General features: G+C 39.6%; 1 protein-coding gene across 5 annotated transcripts in view; it reads left to right on the forward strand.

Annotated features, from left to right (window-relative positions):
- Positions 1–18,254, forward strand: part of PFKFB4 (6-phosphofructo-2-kinase/fructose-2,6-biphosphatase 4) — an 86,235-nt gene that overhangs the window by 58,899 nt on the left and 9,082 nt on the right. For all 5 annotated transcript variants that reach the window (XM_083351678.1, XM_083351675.1, XM_083351676.1 and 2 more), the window contains 6 exons: positions 6,265–6,472; positions 7,267–7,413; positions 8,749–8,853; positions 10,314–10,443; positions 11,010–11,072; positions 12,890–12,954. In XM_083351678.1, the coding sequence (XP_083207804.1) occupies positions 6,265–6,472; positions 7,267–7,413; positions 8,749–8,853; positions 10,314–10,443; positions 11,010–11,072; positions 12,890–12,954 (718 nt within the window). The remainder of the gene's footprint in view (positions 1–6,264; positions 6,473–7,266; positions 7,414–8,748; positions 8,854–10,313; positions 10,444–11,009; positions 11,073–12,889; positions 12,955–18,254) is intronic.

Consider the following 18,254-nt stretch of genomic DNA (forward strand, 5'->3'; position numbering starts at 1 on the left):
ATGCTTCCATAACATTGGGGATGTTATTATTGGCTTTTGTGTATCTTCAGAATATCTTTTTTATAAAGCTCTGGCCATTTTTTCACTGGTTAATGTTAGCCATTTCAAATTGTTTAAGTGATTTCCCTTAATTGCCTATAAAATCCTATATGTCATAAGCTTATCTCATGGCTTCCAAGAGTTTCTTTGCACATTGTTATAGCCATAAAAAGATGAACCAGTAAATATACTCTCCTGGGGCTCTGTTTGTGATTGCTTGCTATAATGTATGGTTTGTGGTGGTAAAATCGATGTTTTTGTTCTGTTTTATAATATTTATTTATTTATTTGATTTATAACATACTTTTTTACTCTACCAAGCTATTAAACTATCTAATACAATTGTTAAATTGTAATAACACAATTTAAAAGAAAACGTAAAACAATGCAGATTCAAAGTAGCAACAAAGCTCAGGATATGTTTTCATCAACAGCACTCAGTTGTGGACATTTCCTTGTATGGACTTGACCTTTTAAATCCCAGACACAGATTTACCATGACACTGAAAATTCAGCTCTTGTCACTGCATTGTGACAAGGTTTGCAAATAATCTCATACAACTTTTTAGGATGTCTTCCCACATACTCCTAAGTTATTTTATGATTCTGGCCAGTAAACCTGGTTGGTTTACAAAAGTATTTGACTATATGTATTGCTTACTGACTACAGTCAACCAGATAAAAGTCCTAGGAAAAACATGAACTGTACTAGTTATGAAAATAGTGTTTATTTATACTAATGAATGAGAAAAGAATTGCGGTAACGTGGCTTGGGCAACAAATAATGTTAATATATTAATTTCATGCTGCTGTTGCATAATTGAAAAAGAATCTCGGAATTGAAATTTACAGCATCAGCAAATGAGATCCGTAATTAATGATTCAGCAAAAAAATATCTGTCAGAGAAAATAGCTTGAAATATCTGTTTACAGAGATAAATCATTCCAAAGAACACATTAAAAAATAAGCTAAACATAATGCACACCCACAGTTCCAGGAAATGTTGGCCTCTTTGCAGGGCAATTTTTTTTAATGCATACTTCATTTCTAGGTAAAGAAGCAATTACTAATTAAAATAGAAAGTGACAGCCACAAGCTATATGGATTGATAAATTCTATATAGTATGGATAATTTGGTTGATTTGGAATTCTCTCTTCAGATCTTAGTTAATTGAAGATACATTTAGCTCTTTTTACTAACTCTCCAGGGATATTCCATAATGTAAAAAGAATATACAGTCATGGCCGAAATTGTTGGCACCCCAGAAATTTTTCCAGAAAATCAAGTATTTCTCACAGAAAAGTATTGCAGGAACACATGTTTTGCTATACACAGGTTTATTCCCTTTGTGTGTATTGGAACACAACAAAAAAAGGGAGGGGAAAAAAGCAAATTGGACATAATGTCAAACAAAACTCCAAAAATGGGCCGGAGAAAATTATTGGCACCCTTTCAAAATTGTGGGTAAACAAGATTGTTTCAAGCATGTGATGCTCCTTTAAACTCACCTGGGGCAAGTAACAGCTATGGACAATATAAAAATCACACCTGAAAGCAGATAAAAAGGAGAGAAGTTCATTTAGTCTTTGCATTGTGTGTCTGTGTGTGCCACACTAAGCATGGACAACAGAAAGAGGAGAAGAGAACTGTCTGAGGACTTGAGAACCAAAATTGTGGACAAATATCAACAATCTCAAGGTTACAAGTCCATCTCCAGAGATCTAGATTTGCCTTTATTTTTATTTATTTTAATTCCATTTATATCCCGCCCTTCTCTGAAGACTCAGGGCGGCTTACAAACTTAGCAGTAGCCTTCATTCTATGTATATGCCTGCTTATTAGGGCTTACACACACACACCCCAAGCGGCATTATTACAAAGTCAGCTTAATTGCCCCCAACAATCTGGGTCCTCATTTTACCTACCTCGGAAGGATGGAAGGCTGAGTCAACCTTGAGCCTGGTGGGATGCGAACCTGCACTAATTGCAGGCAGCTGGTGTTTGTTCACAGTGCGCAACATTATCAAGAAGTTTGCAACCCATGGCACTGTAGCGAATCTCCCTGGTCGTGGACGGAAGAGAAAAATTGATGAAAGTTTGCAACGCAGGATAGTCCGGATGGTGGATAAGCAGCCCCAAACAAGTTCCAAAGGAATGCAAGCTGTCCTGCAGGCTCAGGGAGCATCAGTGTCAGCGCAAACTATCCGTCGACATTTAAATGAAATGAAACGCTATGGCAGGAGACCCAGGAGGACCCCACTGCTGACACAGAGACATAAAAAAGCAAGATTACAGTTTGCCAAAATGTACTTGAGTAAGCCAAAATCCTTCTGGGAAAACGTCTTGTGGACAGATGAGACCAAGATAGAGCTTTTTGGTAAAGCACATCATTCTACTGTTTACCGAAAACGAAATGAGGCCTACAAAGATAAGAACACAGTACCTACAGTGAAATGTGGTGGAGGTTCAATGATGTTTTAGGGTTGTTTGGCTGTCTCTGGCACTAGGTGCCTTGAATGTGTGCAAGGCATCATGAAATCTGAGGCTTACCAAAGGATTTTGGGTTCCACTGTGGAGCCCAGTGTCGGAAAGCTGGGTTTGCGTCCGAGATCTTGGGTCTTCCAGCAGGACAATGACCCCAAACATACGTCAAAAAGCACCCAGAAATGGATGGCAAGAAAGTGCTGGAGAGTTGTGAAGTGGCCAGCAATGAGTCCAGATCTGAATCCCATTGAACACCTGTGGAGAGATCTTAAAATTGCTGCTGGGAAAAGGCGCCCTTCCAATAAGAGATACCTGGAGCATTTTGCAAAGGAAGAGTGGTCCAAAATTCCGGGTGAGAGGTGTAAGAAGCTTATTGATGGTTATAGGAAGCGACTGATTTCAGTTAGTTTTTCCAGTGGGTGTGCAACCAAATATTAAGTTGTTGTTGTTAGTTGCGAAGTCGTGTCCGACCCATCGCGACCCTATGGACAATGTTCCTCCAGGCCTTCCTGTCCTCTACCATCTTTTGGAGTCCATTTAAGCTCACGCCTACTGCTTCAGTGACTCCATCCAGCCACCTCATTCTCTGTCGTCCCCTTCTTCTCTTGCCCTCAATCTTTCCCAGCATTAGGTTCTTCTCCAGTGAGTCCTTCCTTCTCATTAGGTGGCCAAAGTATTTGAGTTTTAGCTTCAGGATCTGGCCTTCTAAAGAGCAGTCAGGGTTGATCTCCTCTAGGACTGACCGGTTTGATCGCCTTGCAGTCCAAGGGACTCGCAGGAGTCTTCTCCAGCACCATAGTTCAAAGGCTTCAATTCTTTGGCGCTCAGCCTTTCTTATGGTCCAGCTTCCACTGCCATACATTGCAACTGGGAAGACCATAGCCTTGACTATACGCACTTTTGTTGACAGGGTGATGTCTCTGCTTTTTAGTGTGCTGTCTAGATTTGCCATGGCTTTCCTCCCCAGGAGCAAGCGTCTTTTAATTTCTTGGCTACAGTCCCCATCTGCAGTGATCTTGGAGCCCAGAAAATAAAATCTGTCACTACCTCCATTTCTTCCCCATCTATTTGCCAGGAATTGAGAGGGCCAGATGCCATGATCTTGGTTTTCTTAATGTTTAGTTTCAACCCACGTTTTGCACTCTCCTTCTTCACTCGCAACAAGAGGCTCCTTAGTTCCTCTTCACTTTCTGCCATTAGAGTGGTATCATCTGCATATCTTAGGTTGTTGATGTTTCTTCCGGCAATCTTAATTCCAACTTTTGATTCATCTAGCCCTGCCTTTCTCATGATGTGCTCTGCATATAAGTTAAATAGGCAAGGCGACAGTATACAGCCTTGCCGGACTCCTTTCCCAATTTTGAACCAATCAGTGGTTCCGTGTCCAGTTCTCACTGTTGCTTCTTGGCCTGCATATAGGTTTCTCAAGAGACAAATAAGATGGTCTGGTATGCCCATCTCTTTAAGGACTTGCCACAGTTTGTTATGATCCACACAATCAAAGGCTTTAGCATAGTCAATGAAGCAGAAGTAGATGTTTTTCTGGAACTCTCTAGCTTTCTCCATGATCCAACGTATGTTAGCAATTTGATCTTTAGTTCCTCTGCCTCTTCGAAATCCTGCCTGTACTTCTGGTAGTTCTCGATCCACATACTGCTGGAGCCTAGCTTGTAGAATTTTAAGCATAACTTTACTAGCATGAGAAATGAGTGCAATGGTGCGATAGTTTGAACATTCTTTGGCACTGCCTTTCTTTGGAATTGGAATGTAAACTGATCTTTTCCAATCCTGTGGCCACTGTTGAGTTTTCCAAATTTGCTGGCAAATTGAGTGTAGTACTTTTACTGCATCGTCTTTTAAGATTTTGAATAGCTCAGCTGGAATACTGTCACCTCCACTAGCTTTGTTGTTGCTTAGCTTTTCTAAGGCCCACTTCACTTCACATTCTAGGATGTCTGGCTCGAGGTCAGTGACCAACTCATTGTGATTATCAGGGACATTAAGCTCATTCTTGTATAGTTCTTCTGTGTAATTTTGCCACCTTTCTTAATCTCTTCTGCCTCTGTTAGGTCCCTGCCATTTTGGTACTTTATCATGCCCATTTTTGCATGAAACGTTCCCTTCATCTCTCCAATTTTCTTGAAAAGATCTCTGGTCCTCCCTATTGTATTGTTTTCTTCTATTTCTTTGCATTGTTCATTTAAGAAGGCATTCTTATCTCTTCTAGCTATTCTCTGGAATTCTGCATTTAATTGGGCATATCTTTCTTTTTCTCCCTTGCCTTTCACTTCCCTCCTTTCCTCAGCTATTTGCAAAGCTTCCTCAGACAGCCATTTTGCTTTCTTGCATTTCTTTTTCTTTGGGATGATTTTGGTTGCTACCTGTTGTACAATGTTGCGAACCTCTGTCCATAGTTCTTCAGGCACTCTGTCTATCAGATCTAATTCCTTAAATCTCTTTGTCACCTCTACTGTATATTGAACAGGGATATGATTTAATTCATACCTGACTGGCCTAGCGCTTTCCCCTACTTTCTTTAATTTAAGCCTAAACTTTCCACAGCTGAGCGTCCTTTCGGCTTTGGCCCAGTCGCTTCATTTTTTCTGGCGCTACTAGTACTAGCCCTCTGCTCTTCCCCAGTAGCATATTGGACGCCTTCTGACCTGAGGGGCTCATCTTCCAGCGTCATATCATTTTGCCTTTTGGTAGTGTCCATAGGGTTTTCATGGCAAAGATACTGGAGTGGTTTGCCATTTCCTTCTCCAGTGGATCACATTTTGTCAGAACTCTCTGCTATGACCTTTCCGTCTTGGGTGGCCCTGCACGGCATAGCTCATAGCTTCATTGAATTACGCAAGCCCCTTCGCCACGACAGTTAAGGGTGCCAATAATTTTGTCCGGCCCATTTTTGGAGTTTTGTTTGACATTATGTCCAATTTGCTTTTTTTCCTCCCTTTTTTTGTTGTGTTCCAATACACACAAAGGGAATAAACCTGTGTATAGCAAAACATGTGTTCCTGCAATACTTTTCTGTGAGAAATACTTGATTTTCTGGAAAAATTTCTGGGGTGCCAACAATTTTGGCCATGACTGTAAATATATTGCATATTAACAAACATCCTGTTACTTAAAGTTGTCTGGAAGTACAGATAGTCCTCAGGTTATGATGGCAGTCAGGACTGGAATTTCTGTCTCTAAATGATGGGGTTGTAAAGCACAACATCACGTGTCTGAGCCTAATAGCAGTGGTAATCTGGTTGCTGTTGTAACCCTAGGGCCACTCCAGTCATTAGATGGAAAGAGACAAGAGTCCCAGGCAAACAGGTCAACAGATGAGAGAGAAAGTGGAGAGGGTGAGTAGCTCAGGTGGTTGCTATAGAGTGCAGGCTGGTGCTGCAGGCAGGAGAGTAGGTGGCACAGGTAGGCACTAAGGAATATGGGGAGGTGCCAGGGGCAGGATGGAGTGGTTGCAAATACAGGCTGGCCCAAATTTTGATCATGTGACTGGGGAGGGCTGCAGATGCGATGGCCAAAACTTCAAGGATTGGTTGTAAAACCATTTTTTCAGTGACATTATAATTTTGAATGGTCACTGAACAATGGATATAATCAGAGGACTATCTGTATCTTTCACCAAATGTAGATAAGTAAAACATATTCCTGGGTTCTGTGGCTGATAAATAAAGCATTAGGCTAAATAGGACAATGATACAATTAATTATTTCTCCTATTGCTACAGGGATCTTTCTTATATTAAAATCATGGATGTTGGAAGGAGTTATCTTGTAAATCATGTAATGGATCACATCCAGAGTCGGATTGTTTACTACCTCATGAATATCCATGTAACTCCTCGTTCCATCTACCTCTGTCGACATGGTGAAAGTGAATTAAATCTAAAGGGAAGAATAGGAGGAGACACAGGCTTGTCCCATAGAGGAAAAGAGGTAAGTTATGTGCGGTCTACTGTAGCTCTGTATTTTATTCCATTTAAAATTTATTTTAAAATTTAACTAATGTTTGGAAATGTGTATCATTTTGCATTGGAGCCAGACAATGAACATTCTGCATTTTTTTTTGCTTTTGAACAATAAACCAGATTTCCATTCCAGAAAATGAATGAGATCACGAAGAAATGAATAGGGTCAGAACGAAAACTGCATTGGATTAATTTAAATAAAATGTTAAATTAACTGCACATTTACATGACGTATTTATTAATTTCTCCCCAGGGACATGTTAAAAATTACAAGTTGATGGCAGCTTTTGTGGGGCTATCCCCAGGTGTTCAGGCTTACAGTGTGGGTAGGAAATTTTGGGAATTGAAGCCTACACATCTTAAAGTTGCTAAGATTGAGAGACAGTGAAATCAGAAGATTCTTAAAAACTGTGAAATATTTCAAGAAAGATGGCAGTCAAGATACAGGAACGTGGGGATGTCACAGGCCTTCATTTATTTTTACTATTTAAAAAACATAAATCAGCCTGAAGAAAGGTTCAGGAGGTTATATACTTCTATAAGTGGAAGTTTGTAACGCTCATGCAATGTTTTATTTCACTAAAATTGGAGCGCCCTCTCATTTTAGTAAACAAATATTGTGATTGTTAAGTGCAAGTCAAATTGCTTTGTTGAAGGACTAGATGAGCCTTTGAAAGACCTCATTCAAGATTTATTATCTTTTGACACTGAATCTGAGTAGCTGTAATATTATAATGTGTTTTTTTTAATGACCTTTTCCAGTTTGCCAAGAGCTTGGGCCAGTACATTAATGATCAAAACATCAAAGATCTGAAAGTGTGGACAAGTCAGATGAAGAGGACAATTCAGACTGCTGAGGCTCTGAGAGTGCCTTATGAGCAGTGGAAAGTTTTAAATGAAATTGATGCGGTAGGATGCTATTCTGTTATATGCAATGCTTGTGGTTTTTTGATGATGATGAAGAAGAAGATGATGATCTCCTGCAGCTTCCTGAAGTTTTGTGCCTATCAGACAAATCTTCAGGGCTTATTTCAGATGTATTATATTGTATTGTACCTATTGCCTCTCACCATAAAACTATAATGTTAATTATCATATTATACTTTTAAAAAAGGTAAATGTTAGTTTGTTTCAGCAGTTTTAAAAAGTCTTTGTGGAAATAGTCCCTTCTTGTGACAGAATTACTTCCATTGTTTCTGAACCAATGTCAGGCAGTAAACTACTTTTATTTTTGACAACTATCCCTAATTTGAAGGGATGCTTTAAAGCTGAGGTTCAAATCAAAGTTTGTTTTAATCATTGTGTGAAAATAAAATGCTGGTTGTTCTGCCCTGATGTCTTATCAAATTGATTGATAGATTGAATTAATTTGCCGCCCATCTAGCTGTCGATTAGTTTTCAACCGGACAGTGACATAACAGTTTTTTTAAAAAATTTCTCATTTCAAATAATTCATTTTGAATGATAAATTGTTTTATTTATGCTGTTTGTAATGTGATTATATTTAAAATAGTTTTATTTGTTGAAATTGGCAGAAATCTGGGTTAAAATTCAGTGTTAATTGAAATAAACTCATTAAGAATTTTCAATTGAGTTTTGAAAAACATTAGTGCTAAAGCACCTGACAATAGCTAGTGTTTTTTTTCTGATGGTATTTGAAAAACTAAGCAGATTTGACCAGTTAGATCAAGCTGGGAGAAGCGACTGTGTTGTTTCCATTTTCACAAGCCATTTTTTATGATAGGGCTTCCCCCCTCCACGCCCCATCCCAAGATTTGCTCAGCTCCAACAAGAAGCTAAAGGCAGATTTTTTTTTTTACCAGAAGGTGTTTGGAGTGTTTGCTCTTAAGCAGGGTTTTGTTTAGTTTGGTATTGTTATTTTTATTATTATATATTTTGCTTTAATTTTATTGTAGACCGCTAAGGCTTGGTTTGGACTATGGCAAGGTATCAATTTGTTTAGATAAATAGATAAATATTTCCATGAATTTAATTTTCATGAATTGAATTTCCATTTATGCAACTTAACTTCAGAATTCACAATGAGGAAGATGATAATACAAGTCAATTTACATAGGTTATCTCTCACTAAACATTAAAACATAAGACATAATTAGAAGCTGAAAGAATAGGCTTCCAGTGAATTCATGACAAAAGTGGCATTTCAATTCATAATCTTTGTGAGCACAGCCCAATTTTCTCGTCATTGTGCTTCATGAACTCTTATTTTCTTTGTCTTCATAGGGAGTCTGTGAAGAAATGACATACGAAGAAATTCAGGAAAATTATCCATTAGAATTTGCTTTGAGAGACCAGGACAAATACAGATACAGATATCCTAAGGGCGAGGTTTGTTAAATTTTACTTCGTGCAAGCTTGAAGATGCAAAAGTCTTTTTGTAAGCGTTTCAAAAGAGAAATGTTTTGAAATAAAGGGAGTTTATTGCCTCTTTCTCATGAGGAAGCTTTTCTGCAACTTCATTGTGTTGTTGCTAAAGTAGAAACCAACTTCTCATTTATGTAGGAAATGCTAATTTACAGCAACAGCATTTTGTAACCTAAAAAGCTACCCTACACAGAGTTTAAATTTTCAGCAGGGCTGAAAGGTTTCTTAACCTAACCCATTTTGGAAAAGGAGGGAATAAATCTGTTTCCATTTTGGATTTTTGGTTCAGTGGTTTTGATGAGGGGGTAATGCTGGCCATCCTGCAGCAACACACCCAGGGCCCTACGATGGAACGTGCATCAGCGTTTTCATGTGCTTTCTCTAAGTAGAGCAACAAATTTTAAAACCACATGTTTGGTGCTCAGTTAATTGCTTGTTAGCTTGCCCTTTTACAGGCTGCCATTAAAAGCCAAGCATTAATCAAAAGCACCGATAAAAGGAGCTGCTAACAGTATTTGTTAGAAGTGCAACATGCCTTAAATCCATGTATCATGTGTTGGCTGAGTGATCCTAATGTTCAAAACACTGCAGGAATACAGATGGCATAGAGGCAGTGAAGTTATAATGGATGTTATGTAAGATGGATACATTTTTGGAGCTGTTTGCTGATGGTAGAGAAAAAAGATGTGTGTTTTTCAGTCTTAATGACTACAGCTGGGTTAACTTTGACTATATACTGTTCACGTGTTCCTTAGCAAAGCAAAAATTTATGTTTTGGTAAAGCATCAGGATGTTTGCTGCCCTCCGCTTTATCAGTTGATCTGTTTACAGTAGCCTACTCAAACTTCTTTTGTTCAGCGTTTGTGGGTATGAAAAATACAGTTTCTTAAAAATTCATTTTGGTAGCAGAATTCTAGTTATAGAAAACTCTCAGCAAGAACACGTTTCATTATTTTTAGATGAAAACAAGGTAAATGCTAGCTGTATCAATTACTCAGCTATTTACAAAGTCTCTTACACAGGGAAAAATAAATATTAAAGAATAAACATTGAAACAGACAAAGAATAAAGTGACAGAATCAGTATCTCTGTCGGATTGGATCCAGACAGAGCATAAACCTCTCTAATATGTATTGGTGGAGCCTAAAGTAAAAATGCAACTGCTTTAAACCACTTTTAATGAGTGGTTTCCCAAAAGCATCTGTATTTTTTTTTCAGATTCACATGGAAGTTTTTAAAAAGATAGGCTTCTTGCTAAATAGCATATCTTATGTGAGATGAGAAGCGTTTGTAAATTATTATTTTAAAGAGTACACAGGTGGTACTATTTAACCCACCTTAGAGCAAATCAACTTTATAATAAAACTATTATAATTATTACATATATCCATATTATTGTGATTTTTTTTCTATTGTTTTTCCAGTCCTATGAAGATCTTGTTCAAAGGTTAGAGCCAGTAATTATGGAGCTGGAAAGGCAGGAAAACGTGCTTGTAATCTGTCACCAAGCTGTTATGCGTTGTTTGCTTGCTTACTTTTTGGATAAGCCTGCAGGTAGGTACCTTACAAATGGCCACAGAGAACCTGAAGGTAGTCAATAGTAACTTTCATTTTGATACCAGATAATTGCAGTCAAGTGGTACATATCCTAAATAAAGACACCAATGCATCAGTAGTTCTCAACCTGTGGTCCGTGGACCCTTGGTGGGAAAGCATGATGTCTTCACGGGGTCTGTGAAGGCTTGAAGAAATGTTATGATTTAAATCTTGAGTTAAGTCTTGGTGGTCCGTGGTCATGTCTGTGGCCACAAAAGGTACTTAAAGAGTATCCATATTGAAAAGGTTGAAAACCACTGTTTTAGGTAGGTTAAAATATGTTTATTTATTCAGTGATTTCAGTTTATCATTTCTTTATTATTTTGTTTGTCTGGCTAAGTCTTGGAATTTTATCCATGTCTGTTACCCATGGTAGCAGTGCTTGTGTGCTGTTTGGTTTTGACAAATGGAAGCTGTTCTGAAGATTTATTTAGTGAAGTGAGATACAACCATTAACTAGTAACCAACTTTACAGTCAATAGTGAGAAGATATTCTTTTGTTTATTGTATTTTTCCCTTTTCAGAACAATTGCCTTATCTTAAGTGCCCTCTGCATACTGTCTTAAAGCTAACTCCAGTGGCTTATGGTAAGATATTCAAATTTAAGCTAAGCAAATTAATCAACTTTATTATGAAAAACATTTCATTAGGTTACGTCTATTAGTTTGTGTATCAAAACAAATCACTTGTACTTGTTAAGCAAGTCACAGTTTGCATTAAACTGTTCAGTTCACCATAAACCAAAATGTTTTAAAATAGACATTGCTTCTATTTTTCTTGAGGTAAAGCTGGGAATTTGAATAACTAGGTCCTGCCATACAACACTCTGGTGTGAATTACTCTATGGCCACTCAAAATGATTCACATAGCTTCCTTGGTTAATGTTGGCTTTTCTTTAGAAATATTTTTTGGTATTCTTGCAGATACTTGGACTTTAGTAAGCCTGTTTATTTCTCTGTTGTGTGTATTCCATACCTTCTTGTTTCAAAAAGATAGAATCCAAAAAGCTAATTGTTGACTGTAGTGGGCTGTTTCCAGAGTCTAAGAGCTGTAGCTGAAATGTAACTTTTAATATGATAGAATGGCAAATTATTAATTATAGGAAGGAATAGGCTACCAAAGAGCCTGAGTGATGAGGCAGATCATGGATATGCCCTTATTGTTTTATTAGTAATAATACAGAAATGGATGATGACTGCCTTTTAATTTTTTTTCAACTTTTCCATCTAGCCTGCAGTTGTCATGTAGTCTGTTGGAATCTCATTCAGATGCTAACCAGGCCTGACTCTGCTTAAGCTTACTTATTAAACCTAATTTTTACTTTGTGTCAGGTTATTTCAGCCTCCAGTGTGAAATGTGAAGCAAAGTTGTAATAAAAATAATTTTAAAGTACCACTTAGTCTAAATAAAAATCACCATTATTATTTCTTGTTAAAAGAAGAAGAGGGGGGAATGTGGATACTAAAATTTGGAATTTCTGAAGAAAACGTTTAAAAACAAGAGAGATGCTCCTGTAACTTATCAAATAAAAAGAAGCCTGTAGTGACATCTAGTGTCCAAAATGCTGCAGTGATTGCAGTTAAATGTATTACTGGACGTTAAAGGCAAGCTTCCCTTTTTAGAATGTCAAGATCTTCAGCTGGAATAAGGTTCAAAATTAAGCAAGGGCAAGCCACTGACTAATATATAAAACAAGAGCAAATCCCACTCCCTGTTTAGTACTGATGATGTTACCTAACTTGGTTAATGAAACATCTGCCACAAAGCTCAGAGACCACCAAAGATCCCACATAATCAAGGAATCTCTAGATAGAAAACCCACCCGGTAAAATTGAAGGACATGTGTGTTCAGCACATGGCTTAGAACATGAATATATTTTCAGGATCAGAATTGAAATTGTGCTTACACCCAAAAAGCCACTCTCAATTTCCTTTCTCCAATTCCAGCAACCTGACTTAAAGGCATGAAAGCCTAATCATTATTTTTAGGGAAGATACTCAACATACTCTCAACATGCAATCAAATGTTTTACAATTCTTTACGAAACCCCCCCCCCCCCATGTCTGTCAATATGAATGTTGCTACAGTTGCTCAAAATTGCTATCCATGACTCTTAGGAGAAAGCTTGAAGTTGCATTGGAAGGAGTAGTATATCTGCCACTTAGAACCTCTGAGAACCTCTGTTGCCTGAGTGTCATAGGAGCAAACTTTATAAAGCAACCTTACCTGAATAGATGCTACAAATGTTAACAAGTGTTAACCAGAACTATTTTTAACCAGTATTTGTACAAATTCCAGTATCCATTGGATATAAAAGGAAGTGGCTATTGTTAGGCTGTTGATATTGTTCTTTTTTAGTGAATAAAATGAATTAAATACCAAAATGTTGACTTCTACCTACAGGTTGCAAAGTGGAATCTTTATTTCTAAATGTTGAAGCTGTAAATACACACAGGGATAAACCACAGGTAGGTCTTCTTAACAAATGTGAATTTAAAACTTTACAAGAAACTTGGAAGAAGTATTAAAGTAGAAAACCTGCCAGTAACAAAAGAGTTAAGCTCTCTCTGCCCTTTCTTAGCTAATTGCTTCTTCCAAAGTTAATTTTTTAAATGTACTTTATTTTTAATAAAAATAAGGTAGCGGGAGAGCAGTGTTAAAAAAAAGAGCTTAATTTATTCTTTGATTCCTGGAGTGAGGATTCACAACCATCCAGAGTTTCATATTTGGGAACACTGATAAGATAGTTTATTTGATTAATGGAATGTTGTGTGTTCTCTTTAATGCACTTTAATGATTTTTTAAAAGAATTCTGCATCAATCTCATGAAGATGTTAAAGATGTTATACAGGATTTCAGGGGTGAATGGCTTCCATACATGCCTATATCCCTCAATACAGTGTAGACAACACCTCTGTAGTATTCAAATACTGTATATTACCATTCAATGAGAGATTCCATTCTTTTAATATAAGGAAGAAAAGTTTTTAGATTTCTAGGAATAGTACTTTCTTTGTAAGCATCTTGTCCTGATCTTAATTTCAACAGACTCTGTTTTGCCTTGTGCTCTACTATAGCCACCCCTGACTAGGTTGGATGATCTGGGAGGGGGTTCACCAACCATTGTTCCCCTGTCATGGTCAGATCACTATCTCCTGCGGCTGGTCTTCCGTTACACCACCCCCCGCCTCTGGGCTGCGGAAACGACCAGGTGGTTCCGCCCCAGGCGCCTAATGGACCCTGAACAGTTCCAGATGGCGCTTGGGTCTATACCCATCGCCCTCACCCACAGCCCAGTCGATGCCTTGGTGGATGCCTGGAAAAGGGCGGCTGCCGGGGCACTTGACTGTGTTGTACCCTTGCGACCTCTGACCCGGCGCAGATCCCGTTGGGCTCTGTGGTTCTCTGCGGAGCTCCGGGAGATGAAGCGTCGGAGACGGGGTCTAGAGAGCGGTTGGAGGTCCAGCCGATCCGAATCTGACCGATTGCAGTTAAGAACCTTTATAAGGTCTTATCTTGCGGCGATGAGGACGGCGAAGTCTAATTACTTCGCTGCCCTCATCGTGTCCGCAGATAATCGCCTGGCCGCCCTGTTTAGGGTGACTCGCTCCCTCCTTAACCAGGAGGTGATGGAGGATCCCTTGCAGGGACGAGCCGAGGAGTTTAGTCATCATCTGGTGGACAAAATCGCTCAGATCCGGGCCGGTCTGGACTCTTGACTGGGCAGAGTCTGACGTGGAGGAATCGGACGGTCTTGAACATGTTATCTGGACTGAGTTCGATCCTGTTTCCCCTGAAGATGTGGACAGGATCATGGGGAGGCTGAGCACCACCACCTGTTTGTTGGATCCGTGCCCCTCCTGGCTGGTTTATGCGGCCCGGGAGGAGACACGAGGCTGGTTCCAGGCAGTAGTAACTGCTTCTTTGAAGGAGGGTGTCTTTCCTGCCGCCTTGAAGGAGGCGGTGGTGAGACCCCTCCTCAAAAAGCCTGTCCTGGACCCTGCTGTTTTAAATAACTATCGTCCAGTCTCCAACCTTCGCTTCTTGGCGAAGGTTGTTGAGAGTGTGGTGGCGCATCAGCTTCCTCTGTTCCTGGAGGAAACTGATTATCTGGACCCGTACCAATCGGGTTTCAGGCCCGGATACAGCACGGAGACGGCATTGGTCGTGCTGGTGAATGATCTCTGGCGGGCTCGGGACAGGGTTGTTCCTCTGTCCTGGTCCTATTAGATCTCTCAGCGGCTTTTGATACCATCGACCATGGTATCCTACTGCGGCATCTCAGGGGGTTTGGAGTGGGAGGCACCGTTTTACAGTGGTTCTCCTATCTCCTGGGCCGTTCGCAGTCGGTGTTGACGGGAGGGCAGAGATCCACCCTGAGGCCTCTCGTTTGTGGAGTTCCTCAGGGGTCTGTTCTCTCGCCCCTCCTGTTCAACATCTATATGAAGCCGCTGGGTGAGATCATTCCTGGTTTTGGGGTGGGGTATCATCAGTACACTGATGATACCCATCTTTTTCTTTCCACCCCGAACCAACCCAGCAATGCCCTCGCCGTGATGTCCCACTGCCTGGAGGCGGTCCAGGTCTGGATGGGGAGAAACAGGCTTCGTCTCAATCCCGCCAAGACTGAGTGGCTGTGCATATCGGCATCTCGGGCTAACCAGACTATTCCACCTTTAACGATGGGGGGTGAGGTGTTACCCCCCGTTGATAGGGCTCGCAACTTGGGCGTCCTCCTGGATTCACGACTCAATTTTGAAGACCATATAGGAGCCGTGACCAGGGGGGCTTTTGCCCAGGTTCGCCTGGTGTGCCAGTTGCGACCCTATCTGGACCGAGATGCCCTATGCACAGTCACTCATGCGCTCATGACCTCCCGTTTAGACTACTGCAACGCTCTCTACATGGGGCTGCCCTTGAGGACCACTCGGAGGCTTCAGCTGGTGCAGAATGCAGCCGCGCGAGTTGTGATGGGGGTTTCCTGATACTCCCTTGTAACACCTCTACTCCGCGAGCTGCATTGGCTCCCGGTTGTCCTCCGGGTGAGATTCAAGGTGCTGGTGATGACCTATAAAGCCCTAAATGGCTTGGGTCCGGGTTATCTGATGGAACACCTGCTGCCGGCATCAAGCTCCCTTCGTCCAGTGCGCTCCCACAGGGAGGGTCTTCTCAGGGTACCGCCGGTAAGAGATTGCTGGCGGACAACACCCAGGGATAGGGCCTTCTCAATGGGTGCGCCTGCCCTTTGGAACCAGCTGCCAGTGGAGCTTAGGACTGCCCCCGACCTCCGTTCATTCCGCCGGGACCTGAAGACCTGGCTCTTCGAGCTCTCTGGCCCAGGCTGAGAATTTTAATTTTAATTTTAACCGGGGTTTTATTTGTTCAGGGACGGATATAATTTTTTTAACTGTTTTTAACTTTTGTATTTTGTGTTTTTAATCACCCTGTAAACCGCCCTGAGTCCTTCGGGAAAGGGCGGTATATAAATATAATAAAATAAATAAATAAATAAATAAATGTCAAATATCACTGCAGTAGTTCAGTTTTCAGTATCTGTATGTTTTATGTGAAATGTACTACATTATTTTAGAATTTTTTTTGTTATCTAGATTTTGAAAGCCATCTCTTGCTCATTCTAGAACAACAGCTGCAAAGATTTTTGTGTTCCGCTAGTTTGAAAGCTTATTTTTTATATTAAAATTCTGGAAGAAACATAAATTCATAGGCACTCTTTTTTTAATGCAAAATAATGGTTATTCTCTCTTTCTCATACACGTAGACGCACATCATTGTTTAGTGATTGACTTCAGTTTGTGTCTGTTGGGTTTATATGAAAAGTCTCATCTATTTTACCCATGCACCCTAAAATGACAGTGGAAGGCTTTGCTAACAAAAACAAACACAATTTTGACTGAGTTACAATGTCATACAAATGTTTCTGTATGTAGCATTACTGTACATGTTTTGATTCTGAGCTATGCTACCAGTACTACGATTTACTACTAGGTCCATATAGTCAAAATATGATTCGTTTAATTTTGGTTTAATTACTATGTGAACAATCACTTGTATTTAGTATCCCTTAGCTCGTGGTTGGACATCTGGTAGTTTGTTCATTAAACCAAAATATAGTTTAATAAAATATATGAACCTAGTCAGTAAGACAGGACACCATCATTGTACTCTTGTCCCATTGGCTTCAGTGGGAATCAAGTATATCAAGCTAAATTAATAGGAAAATGGAGAGAGAGAATAAATACATGTATCCATAATAGTGTGTTCAATATGTATTTTCATGTGTATTAATTTTTTAAAAAGTTTCAGAAAAAATATTCAGAAGCAGAATTTTTCTTTTAAGTACATTAATAAATACTTTAGGGAACATTGATGATCACAACTGCTTTGGTTCAAATGGCTTGTTAGCTAGTTTATGTCAGTTAAAATAGTTGTTTGTAAAGGAAATTTGTAACTGAATTTTTCAGTGTCAGTAATAGAGTTCCATAAAACAAATGGAAATTTTATCTGTGATATGTTATCTTGTATTTTTCTAGAAGTCCCCTTTTATCAAAATTACCACAGTTTTTGATTGCACAGTGCTCTTATAGTATTGTTTAAGTTGGAATGGATTTGCTCATTAATTGAAGTCTTTTAGTAGGCTAAGTAGTATAACAGTATTCCTTTTAATTGTTGATTGTTTTAGTAAAGGAATTACTTTCTTCTTCAGTCTTGAATTTCTTTCTGTGTCTTTGGGAAATGGCTAGGTATAGACCAATACACAGAAATTATGCAGCAGCCTTTTAGGTTGTCAGCCTGAGCAGACCAGCCAGTGCTATGGGACCGTGGGCATAGGTGAAGTGGTTATGCAAGGGCATTGGGAAATGACCATGGAAGCAAACAGGGGGGCCCTGTCAGCTTTCTTGATATGCAGTTCTTTGGTACTTTGAGAAGAGACACTTTGGGAATGCCTTGCACAGCCTTCCCAGTGACTATTTTTATGTAAATATAAACATCTTTGCTTATTCTGTAAGGGTAAAACTTCTGTTCATTTTCATTGTCTCTTCATATTTCTCATAGAAATGACAAAATGTTGGGGGGGGGGGAAATTGTCATTGCCTATTTGTTTATGGTGGCAGTGTCTTAACTTGCATTCTTTGATTTGATACATAAGAATTTTTGCCAAGATTGATCACATTTTTGTCTATTCTTAGGGACAATTTCCCCATGTTTTTGTGGCATGATTTAAGTGTGCATAGCACGACACCAGATTGATTTGCATTAGAAATTTAGCTCTCTAGTATATGAGAGGTTAGAAAGACAAAAATAAATCAGCACTGAAGGCTTTTATTGTTCTTCATTGGTTTAATTTATGTATAAAACCTTAATAAAAGTCTACACATTTTAGCTTGTGGAACCTGAGGAAGTGGACAAATCCCTCTCAGCTGCTAGTTCAGCCACTTGTATATTAGGTTGCCCTTCCTGACTCATTAAAGTTGCATGGGAGGGGATGGGTGGTAATTAACTCCTCCTTGAAAGAGGGAGGGGTTCCACCAGCTCTTAAAGAGGTGGTGCTACACTCCTTCCTCAAAGGATCATCACTCGACCCAACCAAGCTGGATACTTTTTGCCCAGTTTCCAACCTTCCCTTCTTAGGGAAGGTGGTGGAGAGAGGGGTAGCAGGGCAGCTGCAGAGGACCTTGGATCAAGCGGATTATCTAGATGCTTTTCAGTCGAGATTCAGGCCCAGGTTTATTTTTATTTTTATTTATTT

Source organism: Vipera ursinii (assembly GCF_947247035.1).
Source record: "Vipera ursinii genome assembly, chromosome: 2".
In the NCBI taxonomy this organism is placed as follows: Eukaryota; Metazoa; Chordata; class Lepidosauria; order Squamata; family Viperidae; genus Vipera; species Vipera ursinii.